Source organism: Elephantulus edwardii, unplaced genomic scaffold (genome assembly GCF_000299155.1).
Source record: "Elephantulus edwardii isolate Elephantulus edwardi_28Jun2011 unplaced genomic scaffold, EleEdw1.0 scaffold00102, whole genome shotgun sequence".
NCBI lineage: Eukaryota > Metazoa > Chordata > Mammalia > Macroscelidea > Macroscelididae > Elephantulus > Elephantulus edwardii.
In genome coordinates, this window is record NW_006399852.1 from 5,435,781 (window position 1) to 5,454,936 (window position 19,156).

The following is a 19,156-nucleotide window of genomic DNA, read 5'->3' on the forward strand; positions in this document are numbered from 1 at the left end:
TTTTTTTCTGGAATATCTTAAAACCTCAAATGCATTGCTTGAAGTCAGAACGAACTCACTGAAAAACCTCTGGCTGGTTTTCAAGCGACCGTCCATTGCACGGGAGGTCATGGCCCATCTTTTCCTGTGGTGGCACGGCAGATTTGAACTGCCAAAGAGGCACTGCCTTTAGGTTAGTTGCACAACTCCTCAGGAACTACACTATTTCTTTTCTTAAATATCATTGCTATTTGGACATATCTCCAGGAGGGACCAGTTCTTGGAGAAGGACATTATACTTGGAAAGGTAGAGGATCAGTTCAGAAGAGGAAGACTTTGCAAGAGATAGATTCACACAGTAACTGTGACAATAAGGTCAGGTGTGTCAGAGATGGTAAGGTTGGCTCAGGATAAGGGAAGGTTCAGAGCCATTGTTCATAGGGTCTCTATGGGTTATGGTTGACTCTATAGCATGTAACAATAACAAAAACTACCATGAATACGTAGTAGGTAATGAAGAATAAGTTACACCTCAAATATTTTTTTAAAAAAACATATAATTATGTAAAGAAAAAATGTGAATATCCTGTAGATTGCCAAAAGAACAAAAAGGTAAGTATTGGAAAAAAATGCAGTCGGAGTGCTCCTTGGAGAAAAAATTGCAAAGTTTCATCTTTTATGATAGAAGAAGAATTGATGCCATTGAGCTGTAGTTCTAGAGAAGAGTGTTGAATACACCATGAACTGCTAGGAGAATAAGCAGGTTCGTTCTGGAGAGGGTTAGACCAGGCTGACATACTTTGGACATGTTGCAAGGAGGGACCAGTCCTTGGAGTGGGGCGTCATGCTTGGGAGGGTGGAGGAGGAGGCTGGAAAGTGCAGGAGAGGAAGACCCTCAATGATATGGAATGATTCAGTGACTGGAGTAATGGGGGTAGGGGTGTCAGAGACAATAAGATTGGCACAGGATAAAGGAGGGTTTAGGGCTATTGTACGTAGGGTCGCTATGAGTCTCAGGCAACTCAGTGTCACCTAACAGCAACATCATCTCTCATTTTCTGCACAGAAACATCATGCTTGGAAACGTCAGCAAAAGAGAGGAAGACTACCAGCAAGATAGACTGACATAGGGCTATCGCAATAGACACGGTTGTGTCAGAGATGATGCGGTGGCACAGGACAGGACAGGTTTCAGCTCTATTGTTCATAGGGTTGCTATGAGTTGTACTTGTCTCGACAGCACCTAACAACTACATGTGATTCAATTATTCAAGGAAATTTGAGGAGCTATGGTAATGCTGTGGTTAAGGAATTTGGCTGCTAATCTAAATGTCAGTAGTGCCAATCCTCCACCTACTATATAACAGAAAACTGAAGCAGTCTGCTTCCACAGAATTTACAATATTGGAATCCTATAGCATCACTGTGAATGGAGTTTGACCAGATAGAGATGATGGTGAGATTGGTCGGTTTGGGGTTTGTTGATGCTTTTTGGTTGGTTTTTTTCCACTATTGAAATATAAACTTATTAGTTTATAAAAACTTTGTCTTTTGTTTCTACTCCTAACTTTGTCTATTGTTAATTGTTTACACAAGTCTAATAAAGATGAACCACCATTTTGCCACCTCCTGCTTATATTCTCATTAATGGTCACAGGTTTGTTTGCTTTTGAGGGAAGCTTCAAGTAGAGACATCATATATTTTGCTTTTCATAGGATTTGGTTTATTTATGGATTTTTAAAACAAGATTATAGTAGATGTGCTAGGTAAGTGGATTTTTAAAGAGAGCAAGAGAGAATGTATATTTTTGAGAGAGAGGGAAAAAAAGAGAAAATTAGTTTTGTTTTAATATATGGCAACTCTAGACTCTAACACTGAGACCATAATAACTTAAGAAAACTTCATTGCCTTTGTATCAGAACTGTCTCACAGCTGACCCTGTAGTGGGCTTTCATAAGCTTTATATCACAAAGGTGATGTCCCTTTCTTCTCCTACAGAGTAAATGGTATATTTGAACAATCTGCCTTTGAGTTGACAGCACAATTCCTTGTCCACTACACCACCAGAGCTCATAATGCCTTAGGCATGAACTGAAATATCTGAGTAACTTAAAGAATCAGTAAATCTACCTTCCATGTAGAATATTACCTTTCCTCAATTATCTGTATCATTTCTTTCTGGTGGAAAAGTCACAAGTTGCAGTAAGTATTTTTGAAACAGTAAGTCTATCTAAATATTATCTTTATCATGACAGTTAACTTTTATTTTCTCATTGTTTCACATATATGTGATAAATAGGTTTTACATAGATATGTCTTTAAAAATCCCTACATATATTATTTCTCATGTATGTTCTAATTTCCCTGAGATTATGACAAATGGAGAAAAGATCAACATTGCCAAGGATTTAATTTTATCGGGTCCAAAATCAATGCTCATGACAGCAGCAGTCAAGAAATCAAATGCATGTTGCACTGGAAAAATCTACTGTCAAGGACCTCTTTAAAATGTTAAAAAGCAAGGATGTCAGTAAAAACACCAAGGTGTGCTTGACCCACATCATGGCATTTTTGATTACTTCATAGGCATATGAAAGTTGACGATAAATAATGAAGACGAAAGAAGTATTGTCTTTGAAACGTTGGTGAAGAGTCTTACATTGACCATGGACTGCCAAAAGAACAAACAAATTTGTTTTGTAAGAAATGCAGCCGGGATCCTCTTTAGAGGAAAGGCTGGTGAGATGTCATCATTCTTAAATGCTTTGGGCATGCTGTCAGGAAGTGCTAGTCTTCGGAAAAAGGCATCATTGAGAAAAGCAGAGAAGTCAGCTCAATGAGATCGATTGACACAATGACTACAACAACACGGTCGACTTGACAGATTGTAAGAATGGCACAAAACAGGATAGTTTTGATCTATTGTTCAAAGGGTCATCATTAATCAAGGTCAATTTGACGGTACCTGACTCTAGTGATTGGAACATGGAATGTGAAAAGCAAGAATGTAGGACAACTGGACATTGTTAAGAATGAAATGGAATGCATAAATATTGGCATGCTAGTTACTGTCAAAATGAGATGGACTGGAATGGGGCATTTTGAATCAACTGTATGATCCACTATGCTAGAGATGAAAAGATGAGGAAAAATGAGGTCACTTTCATAGTTGAAAAAGTCATTTCTAGACCCATCTTGAAATACAATGTTTTGAGTGACAATATCCATATGCATACAAAGAAGTCCATTGAATACCACTATCATTCAAATATAAACACCAACAACAAGAACCAAAGAGGAGAAAATAGATTATTTCTACCAAATTTTGCAGTCAGAAATCAAAAGTGTGCAGTCACTGCACCAAAAAGAATTGGCTGACATAGGAGAATTTAATGAAACAATGTATGATCAAGAGGCAATGGTGATTGAAGGAAGAAGTTAAAACTGCTCTAGAGGAACTGACAAAACAAAAGTCCCCAGGAATTGATGGAATACCAATTGACATATTTCAACAAACAGATGCCGACCCGATTGTGCTCACCACCTTGTGCCAAGAAATATGGAGGGCAATCCCCTGGCTAACTGAGTGGAAGAGATCCATATTTATTCCTATCTCCCCCCCCCAAAAGGTAATCTGACAGATTTTTGAAATTATGAAACAACATCACTAGTATCATATACAAAGAATATCCTATTGAAGATTATATTAAAAAAACTGGTACATTAACAGAGAACTACCAGAAATACAAGCTGGATTTAGAAGAGGCAATGGCATTGGAGACATGGCCAACGTCAGATGGATTTTGACTGCAAGCAGAGTACAAGAGGAATGTCTACTTATGCTTTATTGACTATGCAAAGGCATTTGACTGTATGGTCACAACAAATGTGTCCAACCTAGAGAAGAATGGGAATCTCAGAACATTTGATTGTTCTCATGTGAAACCTATACTTGGACCAGCTGTCAGAACATATCAGAGAAACACTGTGTGGTTAAAAATTAGGGAAGGGAATGCATTAAGGTTGTGTCCTGTCTCCATATCTGTTCAATCTATATGTAGAACAGATCATCTGAGAGGCTGGAGTTTATGAGGAAGAGTGTAGTATCAGGATTGGAGGGAGATTCATCAACAACTTGAGTTATTCAGATATTAGAATCTTCTTGCTGAAACTGAAGAAGACCTGAAACACTTGCTGCAGAAGGTCAACGACAGTAGTCTTCAATATGGATTGAAGCTTTATATAAAGAAGACAGCTTTCCATCACTGAGGTAAATGACAGCATCATGATAGATGAAAAAGAGATTCAAGTTGTTAACGATTTCAGCTTGCTTTGATCCATAATCAACATTCTAGTCACCAGTAGTCAGGAAATCCAAAGATGAATTGCATTTCAGAAGTCTGCTGTCAGGGACCTCTCCAGAGTGATGAGGAGCAATGATGTCAGTCTAGGGACTAAGGTGCACCTGATCCAGGCCATGGTCTTTGCAATTACACGTTATGCATCAGAGAGCTGGACAATGACTAAGGATGACAGAAAAACAACAGATATCTTTGAGCTGTGGTGCTGGAGTAAAGTCTTAAACATAACATGGACTGCCAGGAAAACAAATAGGTCTATCTTAGAGAGAGTAAAATCAAGTTTCTTCTTGGAGGTAATTTTGAAACTCTATCTCACATACTTTGGGGACGTGGCTAGGAGGGTCCAGTTCTTGGAGAAGAACATCCTGCTTGCAGAGTGGAGGGACAACACAGGACAAGATGACCCTGGATGACATGGATTGACATAATAACTAGAGCAATGGGATTAGATATGTCAGAGTCAGTGGGACTGGCTCAGGATAGGGCAGGGTCCAGAGCTGCTGTACATAGGGTTGCTATCCGTTACAGGTGACTTGACAATACATAACAACAACAATAGCAGCAAAAATTGCCTTGAAATCACAAATATTTAAATAAATTTTTAAAAATATTTTATATTTAGCTTAATAATTGATGCTTTATTTGCATCCATCTTACCTTAAAAATATAATAAAACACTTTAATGGTTTTTACAAGAAAGAAAATGTTTTTATATAACTGAGTCATTTTAAATGCTTTTATATTTCACTGAAATGTCTGTTTAATGACCAATGTTTATTATGATTATTTTAGATCCTGTAATAAGGAAGTCTGAAGAAGAATTGATGTCTTTGAAATATGGTATTGGAGAAGAGTATTGAATATCTCATGCAATACCAAAAGAATAAGCAACTCTATCATGGAGAAAATAAACTAGGGTGCTCCTTGGAGGCAAGGATGGTCATATCACATACTTTGAGCATGCTATAAGGAAGGAAAATCTCCCCCATCATTCAGGGAAAGTTAAAGAGTCATCGAAAGAGAGGAAGACGCTCAACAAGATAGGGTGACAGGTTCTGTACCAGTGGGCTCAAGGACGTTTGGGATGGTGAGAATGACACATGCTAAATTAAGGCAAGGTTCAGATCTGTGGTTTACAAGGTCATCATGAGTCATAGTTGACTATACGGCACATAGCAACAACATTGTGGTGGTATGTTTGTTTGTTAGCCAGACTAGATGAATACAATGCTATGATTTCCAGGGCATGTTTCCAGGAGAGCTCAGTCCTTGGAGAAGGACATCATGCTTGGAAGGGTAGAGGGTCGGTATTGAAAGGGAAGACTCTCAGTGAGATGGATGGACTGTGGCAACAGGGTCGCATGCATCAGAGACAGTGAGGGTGGCTGAGAATTGGGCCAAGTTCAGAGCATTGCTCCTAGGGTCTCTATGAATGGTGCTTGACTTGATGATACAACAACAACAACAACATGAGTCTTAATGTATGGATACCATGGGAAATTGACTATTCACTTTATGATTGTCTAAGCCAATTTGATATGGAATTTAAAAGAAAAAATTAATGGTTTGTTTAGTTGTTACTGTTATGTGACATCTAGTTGTCTGTGACTCACACAATAGCTCTGAACTCTGCTCTATTCTGAGCCAGTCTCATTGACTTCAACACACCTACTCTTATTAGCTATTCCCTGTTGCCAACTTTTGAAGTCCAGTCACCCTTTCTTTCTAATGCAGCTTGGTTGCATGTTCAATCGACTTCTGACTTCAAAACGTGGTAGTAATCATTGATTTCCTCCTCTTTGGCTCTGGTTGTTGGTGCATATATTTGAATGATAATGATATTCATTCACCAGACTTCCTTGTATGTGTATGGATTGTATTTCAAGATGAATCTAGAAATGACATTTGTAACTATGAAAGTGAGAATGAAACAGAATGAAAATTCTCTTCAGAAAAGAAATGCCTGAACAAGTGAACAGAGAAATCAATTCTGCTCTAGTTACAACCATAGGAGAGTCAGCTGCAAGCAAGAGGAGTTAGTTCTGCCCTCCCGGACCCACACACCTGACATCCTCCAGGAGCTCTTTAACAACAGTGGATTCTCACTGCTTACATGTTTGTTCCCCATCTCCACCACAAATGCCTCCAGCGAAGGAACCATTTCCAGGACTGGCATAGTCCTTAGAATATATTAAGTAAGTAGCAATGCATACAGATAGCAGAAAGGAAAAAAAGAATGTAGAATATGAAGTAAACAAGAGAAATTAATAACACAAAGGTAATAGATAACAGAAATAAAGAAGATAACCTACAACTAAAATAGTTAAGTAAAAATTAACAAGGTAGGTAAACCCCAAATCTCACTAGGGAAATACAATAAAAAGTTTCTGAGAATATAAAACGGTAGTAAGAACTGATATGTATGCATTTAGGCAGGCTGTGCACTAGAATCACACTAGCCTTTCCAAGCACTTCATGGATGAAGTTTGTTTTGTGCTTTTGACAGATGAGGAAACAGACCCAAGGAGACATACTTTTTATGTATACATTGCTCATATTCTCTTAGGTCTAGACTCATCCCATCATAACAGTGGCTACAAAAGTGAAAAGCATTGTTCTTTTTGAAGAAAAAAAATTCTTTCATTGTAAGAATATGCTGTAAAAAGATATGTTGTTGTTGTTATGTGCCGTCGAGTCGTTTGCGACTCATAGCGACCCTAAGCACAACAGCCCTAAACCCTGCTCTATCCTGCGCCAACTGCACCGCCTCTGACACACCCATCCCGATTACCCCAGTCACCGAATCAATCCATCTCATAGAGGGTCTTCCCCTCCTGGGCTGTCCCTCCACCCTCCCAAGCATGATGTCCCTCTCCAAGGACCCGTCCCTCCTGGCAACATGTCCAAAGTATGTCAGACGAAGCCCCAGAATCCTTGCCTCCAAGGAGTAGCTTGGTTTAATCCTCTCCAAGATGAATCTGTTTGTTTTCCTGGCAGTCCATGGTACATTCAGTACCCTTCTCCAGCACCACAACTCAAAGGCATCTATTTGTCTGTCATCCTTAGTCATTGTCCAACTCTCTGATGCATAACAAGTGATTGCAAATACCATGGCCTGCATCAGGCACACCTTAGTCTCCAGAGAGACACTGTTGCTCCTGAGTACTTTGGAGAGGTCCCTAACAGCAGACTTTCCCATCGCGATACGCTTTTTGATTTCCTGACTGCTGGTGCCAAGAGTGTTGACTGTGGAGCCGAGCAAACTGAAGCTGTGAACACTCTCAATCTCTTCGTCATCCATCCTGACGCTGCCAATTGGTCCAGTGGTGAGAATCTTTGTCTTCTTGACATTGAGCCTCAGTCCATACTGAAGGCTGCAGTCCTTGACCCTTTGCAGCAAGTGCATGAGGTCCTCCTCAGTTTCAGCAAGCAGGGTTGTGTCATCTGCATAACGCAGACTGTTAATAGATCTTCCACCAATCCTGATGCCACAATTCTCCTCATAGAGCCCAGCCTCTCGGATAATCTGCTTTGCATACATGTTGAAAAGGTACGGAGACAGGATGCATCCCTGGCGTACACCCCAATTTTGAACCATGCAGTGTTACCCTGCTCTGTTCTGACTACTGCCTCTTGGTCCAAGTATAGGTTTCGAATTAGCACAATTAAATGTTCTGGGATTCCCATTCTTCTCAGAGTCAGCCACAGTTTGTTATGATCCACACAGTCAAATGCCTTTGCATAATCAATGAAACACAGATAGACATTCTTCTGGTATTCTCTGCTTTCAGCCAAGATCCATCTAACATCAGCAACAATATCCCTAGTACCAAGATATATGTTGTATTAAAAATTATTAATAAAAATATATGTTTCAGTTTTAAAAAGTCATTTAAAAAATAAAAAGACAGAGAGAAATGTGGACACAAGGCCTTGTCAAAGGTTCAGAGACTTAACTATAGGGAGAGTCTAATCCTGTGACAATTACACTACAGGGAATTTTGTCACCATTATTTCCTTTATTCAAGATCTGTTTTCTGAATGAATTTAAGTGCTATGTCATGTTACAGTGTAAGCCAAAGTTGTTTCTCTTTTTCCATTTAGCCTTCTTGGAGAGTATAGAATACCTAGCATTAACAAAACATTTAGATTTGTACATGAATTCCTGTGGTACATAGAATTTGGCACTTAATCAAATTAAAGATGTTCTGAAACAAACAAACAAACAAAAAGTGAAAAGCATTATGCTAAGTAGACCAACGCTGGACTTCAGAGGCTGGCAGGTATATTATTTAATTAGTCAGCTTTGCTTACTGCGTTGTGCCAGCCTTGGTGTTAGGCTCCAGGGTAAACAAGTGGAAAACAGTTCTTGTGGTTCAGGAGTTGAGAATTTTACAATGTGCTCAGTGCCCTGCTAGAAGGAGGGGTGCAGTGTTTAGGAAGACCTTATGTGTTTGTTTATTCTTACATTTGTTCACATTGTGCTTTTAAGTGCTTATAATGTGCCAGGCACTGTATCACATTTTAAATAATCCATGAGCAAAACAGACACTATTTTCAAGGAATTGCCTTACTGGGTGAAGACTTGGGAGAAAATGGAAACAGAAGAGTAATGGATCATCGAGCAGTCACCAGAGTGAGATACGTGAAGGGCATCAGGAGCGAGAGCAGCACTTGTCCACAGGCTGTGTTCATCACCCTGCACTCTCCCAGACACAACAGTGGGGGTCTGCAGACTGCCTCCTGGGCCCTGGACCTGACTGACCTTACCCTCGTCTGAGCCCTAATGAACAGTATCTGGACACAGGGCTGCAATTTTGCATATGGTGATTATATAAGGCCTCACCATAATTCTGCCATTTGGAAGACCTGTCCACGTTTTTAGGTGCTGCCTCAGGTTCTGTCAGCCTCGCCTTTCTCTCTGCTTGCTCTTGAAGAGTTCATCTAGACTCTGTTGTCCTGGACTCCTTAGTTTCTATTGCCTATGCTCATTGGCTAGCATCTCTCTCCTCTTGTGGAGTGGATGCAGGATTACACCTGGCCACAACGGAATCTACCACAGCCGAAGCCAGACCAGACCTGACTCATGGATCCTACTGAAGTTTCCCTTGTCCCATTGCTTCCAGAACCTGAAGAAGAGCTGCTTAACATTCTCTTTTAAGTACTTGGAAGTCCAGTTTTATTACGTTATTGATTCCTTTTTCTTTCTTTCTTTTTTTTTTTAAGCAAGAAAGCTTTTTATTCGGAGCTCTTGAGTAAGATTCACTGTCTAGGGCTGGAGTAGGGCAGAGAAGCAGCATGAGGGGTTGGATGAGCAGGCTTTTAACCAATCGGTGGGAAAGGGCCGTCTCTTGGCAGAGGTGTGGAGCTTGCTGACTTATGTTATTGATTCTTAACAAATATAAACTAAAAGCCTTTGAATCATTCCTGATTCATAGTAGCCCTCAATTGGGTTTATGAGACTGTAAATCTTAAGAGGCTAAGATTGCTTCTCTTTTTTCTATGGAGCTGCTGGTCGATTGGAACCACGTTTTGGTTAACAAAGCAAACCTATGTAAACTGCACCTTTAAAGCTCCTTTATGGTGGTGGTGGTGTTATGTGCTGTTCAGTCACCTGTGAATGAATCATAGTGAGCCTTTGTACAACAGCTCTGAACCCTGAACTATCCAGAGCCAGGCTTACTGACTCTGACATATTTACCCCCATAACACCAGTTACAGTGTCACTCCATCTCATCCAGGATCTTCCTCCCCTGCACTTTCTCTCTTCCCTTCCAAGCATGAGTCGTTCCCCAAGGATGACCCAAGTATGTGAGACAGAGCTTCAAAATGCTTTTTCTTTCTTTTAAAAGAAAGTGATGTTAAAGTTGCATGGATTATATGATTTTTGCATTTTAAATAGTATTGAATTTAGGTGACTCCATCTTTTGTAGCAAGTAGGTCTCTCAGTTAGTGAAAGGACAGGTCTTCCATGCACTCAGAAGTGGCCTCTCTCCTGTACTTGGGTTGGTTGCTGAGATCCAAGTCAGTGCACCCAAGGCCTAGTAGGTGATAACTTAGTATGTAAGAATGAAAGTGCTGTTATTTGGGAAATAGAATCCTAATCTCATTTGTTTCCATACCTCCCAAAGTGCTGAAACAATCCTGTACTCCTGGTCCTGTTGAGGACAGGCATATTTTCTTCTGTAGTATACACAATATCTCTAAAATTCTCCCCCAAAAGATTTTTGCATTTATAGTAAGCACCCCAGAATAACTCAGCAAAGATTTCTGGTTCTTCTTCAGTAACCCCTTACGAACATAGCAGACAAGATGGCAGAAATATTTCAATATCCAAACATACTGATATATGCAGGTAGCTTTTCCTCTGAACTTAAGGGAAAGAGAAAGAATTTTCTTCCAAATGTTCAAGTAGAGTGCAAGTCAGTCCTTGTCTTCCAACAGGGGAGAAGAGAGTGGGGAAAAGTGAGCTTGCATGCAGTGTCTTCAGAGGGGTTTCCTATTTCCTGGCAGGTTTCTTGTTTCCTCTACAAATACGGAATAACTAAACTTAGTAGTTTCACAACCTTCCACAGCGCTTGTCTACACAGCAGCCTCAGTACAACTAGCCAGAGTGGAAAGCGAATCTGACCTAAAAGCATGATATGCTTTGAGTAACTGGGAAGTGGACCCCTGTGGGTTCCCCTCATTGCATGTCAGGTATCAGTTTTCCAGTTCCCCCCCCATTATTTAGAAAAAAGGTGCGGGCCTAGGAGTCTCACAGCAACTCTATGCAAAGTCGGTGAGAGGTTCAGGGCCTCTGAAACTCAGAGGACATAATCCTGCACAGCACATCCTACACAGCACCAGGCAGCCTTCAGAGAAGGAATCCCATCTGGACAAGAATCAGAAGCTGATTCAGAGGGAGCAGCAGAGCTGGTGGACAGCTGGTACACACTGGTTCAGCTGAAGCCATTGCTACAATATTGAAACTCCCTGTACTGGTTAGAAACAGTGGTGTTTCCAAGCCTCCAGAATTCCCTCACCTGCCCTAGCCATGGGGGCTCTTTGCCCTAGACCTTCCCTCAGTTCTGAAACTCCAGAATTGACCCTGGCCATAGCAATAGGCCTCAGGCAGCCAGTCCTACTAACAAAATAGAGTCCACTCCAGTTGGTTGACTTGACAATTATTAGCTATTTTTAATGTCATTTCTGCTGAGAAAGTATAAGACATTACAACTAAGGCTTCAAAAGTTTGTTTCCCTTTTTAATGAAGCATTGAGTTCACCCAAACAGGCTTTTCTCAGCTGCCACAATTAAGGTGGTTTTTATGTGCCATCAAATCGCCTGCAACTCTGCTGAACCTATGTACAACAGCCCTGCTCTATCCTGTGCCAATCTTATTGTCTGTGACACACCTACCCCCATAACCCTAGTGACTGAATCAATCCATCTCATTGAGGGTCTTCCTCTCTTGTGCTGTCTCTCCACCCTCGCAAGTAGGACGTCCCTCTCCAAGGACCGGTCCCGCCTTGCAACATGTCCAAAGTGTGTCAGACAAAGCTTCAGAATCCTTGCCTCCTAGGAGGAGCCTGATTTCACCTCTTTAGGGTGAACTTGTTTGTTCTCTTAGTTGTTGTTGTTGCTGTTGTTGATTGTCATTGACTTTAGCACAACTCATAGCGACCCTATGAACAAAAGATCTAAAGCCTTTCTATAACTATTTTCATCTATCAAAGTTCATAGAGTTTCAAGGGGCATGTTGTTTAGGAAGTGGATGCCACACCTGTACTCTTACTAGTCCATGGTATATTCAATACTCTTCTCTAGCACTACAGTTCAAAGGCATCAATTCTCCTATCATCTCTAGTCATTGTATATAACATTTATATATACAGTATGTAAAGATGTATAGTTGTTGCGTACTTTTGAATCAGAATGGAATCATAGCTGACCCTCCAGCGGGTTTTCAAAGACAGTAAATCACAAGGGAGGAGATAGACTATCTTTTGTCCCTTGGAGCAGCTTGTGCATTAGTACTGTGTTCCTTTGGGTTGGCTGTGCAACTCTGTACCACTAAGCCAGTAGTCTTCTCCCTCCTGTTTAATTTATATCCTCTATAGGGTCAGCTAGGAGTCAGTTCTGACTGGATGCCACATAACAACAATATGGAGAGAGAGAGAGAGAGAGAGAGAGAGAGAGAGAGAGAGAGAGATGAACGGCACAAATAGACAAGCACTCAATCAATTACTTGTCAAAAGATCATTGATTCAAACCTGTTCAGTGGTGCTTCCAAAGATAAGCTTAGAGAAAAGCCTGAAGAACTGTTCTACTCTGAATATGAAGGTAGCTAACAATAATTCTACTATATACAACAAAATATTTGCCATTTCAACATTTTTCACATATACAATCCAGTGGCATTAATTACACCCATCATGTTGTGTAGTCATTTTCATGGTTTCCAAATTTTTGCATAACTCTAGCAAGCTAAATACCTCTAGGCAATGTCCTCACATCCCCTTGTCTCTCACCTCTGGTTTCTTACATTTGCCTAGTTCAGCTATTTCATTTAAATAAGATCATATATTTGTCCTATTGTAATTGACTTATTTCAGTCAGCATAAGGTTTTCAAGGACTTTATTTGTCTTTGTGTAGAACAATACTTATTGTATGTCTGCCTTCTTTTATGAGTAAAATTAAGGGTTGTTTGGATTAATTTATCTATTTCTGCACTGATTCTTAGAATCCTTGGGTACCACAAACATTTAAGCACTTGGCTACTACTTGAAAGGCTGTTGATTCACGTCCACTCAGATGTAATTTCTCTTTGAAAGGTCACAGATTTGGAAACCTGAGTTTTATTCTGGCTCATACAGCACCATCCTGATTCAGAAACAATTTGACAGCAACTGCTTGGTTCTGTTGTTTGCATTGACAATAGGGCTTTGCACACCCTAAGAACCTCCATGCATATTTGTAGACCATCTGTCCTGCATGGTGGTTCCATAGCTTCTATGGAGCCAACAGCACAGTGAGAGGTGCAGGGTGGCACACACACTGGCTCCCGCTCCAGCTGTGCTCTGTGACATTTATGTGATAGCCTGTCCGCTCCAAGAGGTGAATCACACAAAATTAGAGATGGAAAAGACCTATTAGGCCATCTAATCCACACCCTGCCAGTTCACAGCCCCTCCTCTGTGCTCCGCTTCTCCGTGTATCAGCCAATTTGGTCTCAAGCAGCACAGGATTCAGGGAGGACTGCCTTATCTGCAGACACCCTCTCCAGCACATGCAGTCAGATCACTGTTGGAAGTCTACTCTGTGTTCATCAATGCAGTCATGTTTTGGTTACTCACTTCCCCAAGCTCCAAAGGGCCCCTACAAACTACTGCATAGTGAAGATGCTCTCTTCACAAGAAAAGACATTTTAGACCAAAGGATCGTGTTAACTCAACCTCTGTTGTTTCAGTTAGAAACTTATTTAACTTTTGCTTTCTACTATGATGGCTACATTTATGACTCATGAGTACCATTGGTTTGGGTTCATATATTTGCCTGATTCACATTTAAATTTAATTACTCATCCCTTGACATTTTTTAAAAATTTTATATTGGTTTGCTTACAAAGTTAGTATACATTGTGTTTCATGCTATTCTTCATTCACATTGTGTTTCATATAAGCATTCTCACGTATTATGTTTTATAAAATTAATCACCATTGGACTTTGACTTTGCCAATCATTACCCTGTTTTTTCAGATCCCCACTGGATCCTTCCAATTTCCGTCATCTCCTCCCTCCACCCACCAAATTGTGCAATCCTGTGGTTTCACCCCTACCCATCCTCACCCCTCTGTGCCTACCCTTTCCTCTCTTGGATCCCCATACATGTTTTACTACTTATCCTTCTATTTTTACAATAATGGTCTTCTGTACTCATAAGACTGAGTTAGTTCACTCAGCATAATGCTCTCCAGTCTCTTTCAAGTTATGTAGTATTTTTCAAAATCATTGCTCTTGAGTGCTGTATAGAATTCCACTGTGTGAATGTAGCACAAGTTCTCAATCCCTTCAGTTGTGGTTGGACATCTGGGCTCTTTCCATGTTCTTGTGATGGTGAATAATGCGCCTGTGAGCATTAGTGTACAGATATCTGTTTGTGTCTCAGTTCTCATTTTCTTGGGGTATATTCCTAGAAGTGGAATTGCTGGGTCATACAGAGTTTCCATATTCAAATTTTTTGAGAAAGCTCCAAACTGCCTTCCAGAGTAGTTGTACCATTTTACAATCCCACCAACAGTTTATGAGAGTTCCCACCTCTCCACATCCTCTCCAATATTTATTTCTTGCTGCCTTGGTAAACATTTTGTCACTGCTACAGGGGTGAGACGGTATCTCATTGTGGTTTTGATTTGCATCTCTCTTATTTCCAGTGATTTTGAGCATTTCTTCCTGTGTCTGTTGGCCATCTGAATGTCTTCCTCTGTGAAAAGTCCTTTACTTTTTATATTGTGTTTACCATCCCAGTCCATGACTGTGGTGCAAATAATGGCTATTCTACACAATCACGTGATACATGATTTCCTAGTATTTTCTTGTCTTCTCTGTTTTAGCAAATTCAAGAGGAAACATGGTTTGTCTGACACACCATTAATGGAGAATCCAATTTAAGAAGTGTATCTGTGCTGTTTTGCGGTGTTTTTGGGGGGGGTGTTTTTAAAAAATGCTATGGTAGTAAACCCATTGAGATAACCACCAAACAAAACACTTGAGGCTTACCTTAATCTGACCCTTTAAGCAAGGCTCACTGCACACAGACCGTACCATTCCACTCTTGTTCATCTGGATTTTGTAATCATCAATGTTCAGCACTCCTTCATGCCATGTTCCAACATGGACATAGTCATAGCGATTAGCATCAGTATATTGCAGATTCATGATGTCATACCTATAAGGAAACAAGAAGGTCAAAGAAATATGACTATCTGGTGAAAAACGAGGAGAGTATGTTATACATAAAATGGTAAAGGGATGTGAAAGGGTCATCTCTCAATGAAATCTCTTGTCAGTATTTTTGTTTATTTTTAATACTTCTTTGGTATGCTAATATATATATTCTGCTCTTAAATCTCTGTGCATCTTCCTTATTTACTCAAGAATACATTAACCATTAGACCTTTTTCCAATTCATTTGTTTTTCAAAAGTATAACATATTGGTTGCTAAGTTGGTCCTGATTTTCTTCAAGTCAATGTCCATGACAATATTCTTTAAATAAGAAATCACACTTCAACCACTAACTTCTTAATTTTATACTTTGATTTTTTTTTTGCATATTCAGTGCCATTTTTCTATACTGAATTCAATTTGCTAAGTCTGATACCTTTTTAGGTGCTAATAGAGCGAGAAATCGGAGAAACATATTTAATTAGTAAGGAGGCTCGGGATCCTTGAACATCTTGTGCGTTGACATTTAAACTGATCTCTTCACTGATTAGGGCAAACATTTTGAATCCAAATAATTGTTGTCAGCTATTTCCGTCCCTTCACATGCTGCAGTGCTACCTGATAATAAAATCTACCTTTCAAAATCTCCCCTGCTGCCAGGGCTGGCAACAGAGGGTGTTTTCCAACACAAAGTCAAGAACACAAGGCTTGATGACAGAATGTGCAAGTTGAGGTCTCTTTGCTAACATTTTGACAGGAGATTATACTAGTTAGCCCTGTCACTAAGTGCTGGAAGCTTCTTGAGATTCTTGTGGGGATTTATTAAGATGAGACAAATAAAACCATTTTACAATTAGGACAAATGTATATGTAAAGCAAGATCACTAACATGCCTCTTTATAATTCTATGACTATTCTGAAGAACCTTCATCATTCCCATTGCTACAGGGAAACTGGAGAATATCTTTGTGTTGCCACAACTATGTCATTATTTATCGCTCAGCTAGTGAAAATTCTGGTATTATTAAATCTTGCTTTTGCATAGTTGTGTGCCATTGTAGGTCATGTGCAATTTCCTACAAATCACACCTGGTTTCTTCTTTAACTGATGAAGGAACCTGTGATCTGTACCTATGCTGAGTTCTCACATACCTTGACTAGAATAGAAGAGGAATGGCCACGTGGCCTTTATACTTGATCCAAGGAAATGAAGGGTGGTGATTTAGTAGCCATCGGTTCTATTTTCCTCCATAGAGACATGCCCACCACAAGACACACACACACACACACACACACACACACACACACTCCCCCTTTATTAATCTTGGAATTCCTTGTTTCTGAACCTAATTCAGAATCTTTCTCAGCCCAGCACTCCAGGAAGTTAACCCCAATCAGTTTATGCTAGTTGGCATTTGAAGCCTACTGGCTATATAGAAGAATTTCATTCTTTCCCTAGACAACTAATATCAATGTGATGACTTTTCTGCCTGTTCTTTGTGTGCAAATGGATTCTGTTATCCAGAGGGTAGCTAGTGATTTGTCCAGATACATATTCTGGATATTCTGGCAACTTCTACAAAAAGCTGTCCCTTAAAAAGAAAGAGGATTCTGAGAAAGTAAAGGGAGTTCCTTCTAGCAAGTGACCAAATTTACCTGGAGTAAGAAGAGAGTATATTATTTATCTCTTTGCTACTCTAATCTATGGTTAATGGAGGATCATGGCTGTAATCATGGCTTGTGGCTGAGACATCCTAAAACTTTCTCTGGAATAGCTCTCAGTCGTGCCCAAATGGGCCGATAGCTCACATTTATTATGTTAACCACAGTCACGATGCTAACCAATGATATTAATCTACATCTCCAGTATCTTCCCAATCTAAACTCAGGACAAGAAAACTTGCTGTGAATGATTGGCATCAATCCTTTTCTTTATCTTTTGCTTTTGTTTTTTGTGTTTCACTCCATAATAGGTTATTACAGTCCCTTCTATACATTCCGTTTGGTCTTTACTCCTATGTCTGGATTTAGAATATTTCCCAAGACTTTTATGGCAAGTTCTTGATTTGCTCATCCATTAGGGAAATCAGTTCACACTTCATTAGCTTTTAGAAACTGAAAAAAAAAAAATATTTGGGATGAAAACATGTTTCTCAAAAGCTAGAAGAGGAAAAAAGGAAATAAAATAAAATGGAATATGAGAGATACGAAGGGGAAACACTGACTTAATCAATAGAGGCTCTGTGTTTAGCTCTGTGTGTACTCTTTTCGCTCGCCTGCAGGGTTCCTACAGCACAGCGCAAACTGTCCTCAGTGCTGTAAATGCCACCACCACAGTATCCTCTAGACACATTCAGATTATGGTGCATGATGATTAACTAAAATAATTACAAGAGGGACCAAAAGTAGGAAGGGTAACCAGGCAGGAGGTGAAGGAGAGGGAGGTGGTTGAAACAGGAATTGAAAACAGATGAAGCCAACCAATTTCAAACAGGATAAAATGATCCCTGTGAAAAGAGACCCAGGGGAAAGGCCGTGATTTGAAAATGTAATTAAAGGTGGAGGGTCACAAGCTGAAATCCTGTGCCTTTGTTTTGGAAATCAGTCCCCATGGTGTAAATTGGTAATGTGCCCAGCTAATGACAGCCACTCAACTAATGACTTGAAGGCCTGAGTCCAGCCAGAACATCCTCAGGAGGAAGGCCTGGTGATTTGTCTCCCCCCAAAATAGCTATGAAAACCCTGCAGAGAACAGCTCTCCTCTAACACAGGTGGGGCTGTCTTGAATTGGAATTGACTTGATAGTAATTGAGTATTTTGGAATTGACTTGACAGTGGTTGAGTATTTTGGAAAACCAACAGAGAAAGCAAGAGCGTTGACATGTATGCAGTGTTGAAAAGGTATCTATCTGGCTTGAGATTAGCACATTTTACACTTTGTCTTATAGACTCATGAAGGAAGATTCCTCATCGCCATGAGTATAGAGGGCCAGAGTGTCAATGTCCTAGACCACTGCTCCTCTTATTCCTCCCTGGATCACCTCGTAGTACACTCAGTACTAAGGAGCTTCTCACAAGCCCAGGCCCCAGACTGTCCTGCCCGCCCCTTTAGAACTCACATAAAAATCTGTTCCTTCTCAGCTGATAGGAACTCTGACGATCTAGCAGTAAACACCTGCCCTGCCCACTTGAAGGCACATTGCTTGAATCCATCAACTTCTCTGCGGAAGATGGCGAGTTTTCTTCCACGCAATTCTTTGCTTCTGAAAACCCATGGGCGAGTCAGCTATGAGTTGGTTCTGACTCTACAGTAAACAATAACAACAACTGATATTTCAAAGGAATTAGGTGAACTCATTGCTTTGTTTTCAACTTTTCATTGTGAAATGAGTAAAGATTTACACAGTGGATACACAGATCAATTTTCCTCTCAGCAGTTCACACAAATTTTGTTTCCTGATATGGACTGTGATCCTCAAGATGTAAGATCCTGAATCACACTTCCTCCTTTTGCTTCTTCGGTTTCCATACTTCCTGTCTTCTGAACTTTGCCCTTAGCAAATCCTGCCACTTATTTCTGGAACAGCTATTGTTCTCAGGAATGCACACTTCCTTAGAGTTGTTGTTCACCTTATAGACATATCTATTGTTTGTCTGCAGTTAGGGACCTCTCTAAATTATCAAGGAGAAAGGATGTCACATTGAGTACTAAGATGTGTCTGATTCAGGTCATGGCTATTCTTATCACTTGCTATGTACCTAAGAGCTGGACAATGAATAAGGATAACAGAAGAATTGTTGTTGTTATGTGCTCTCGAGTTTCCGACTCATAGCGACCCTATGCACAACAGCCCTAAACCCTGCTCTATCCTGCGCCAACCGCACC

At 40.2% G+C, this 19,156-nt stretch overlaps 1 protein-coding gene across 3 annotated transcripts in view; it reads right to left on the bottom strand.

The window, feature by feature from the left end:
• GRM1 (glutamate receptor, metabotropic 1) overlaps positions 1–19,156 on the bottom strand; it is a 767,595-nt gene that overhangs the window by 126,207 nt on the left and 622,232 nt on the right. For all 3 annotated transcript variants that reach the window (XM_006891654.1, XM_006891655.1, XM_006891656.1), the window contains one exon: positions 15,104–15,272. In XM_006891654.1, the coding sequence (XP_006891716.1) occupies positions 15,104–15,272 (169 nt within the window). The remainder of the gene's footprint in view (positions 1–15,103; positions 15,273–19,156) is intronic.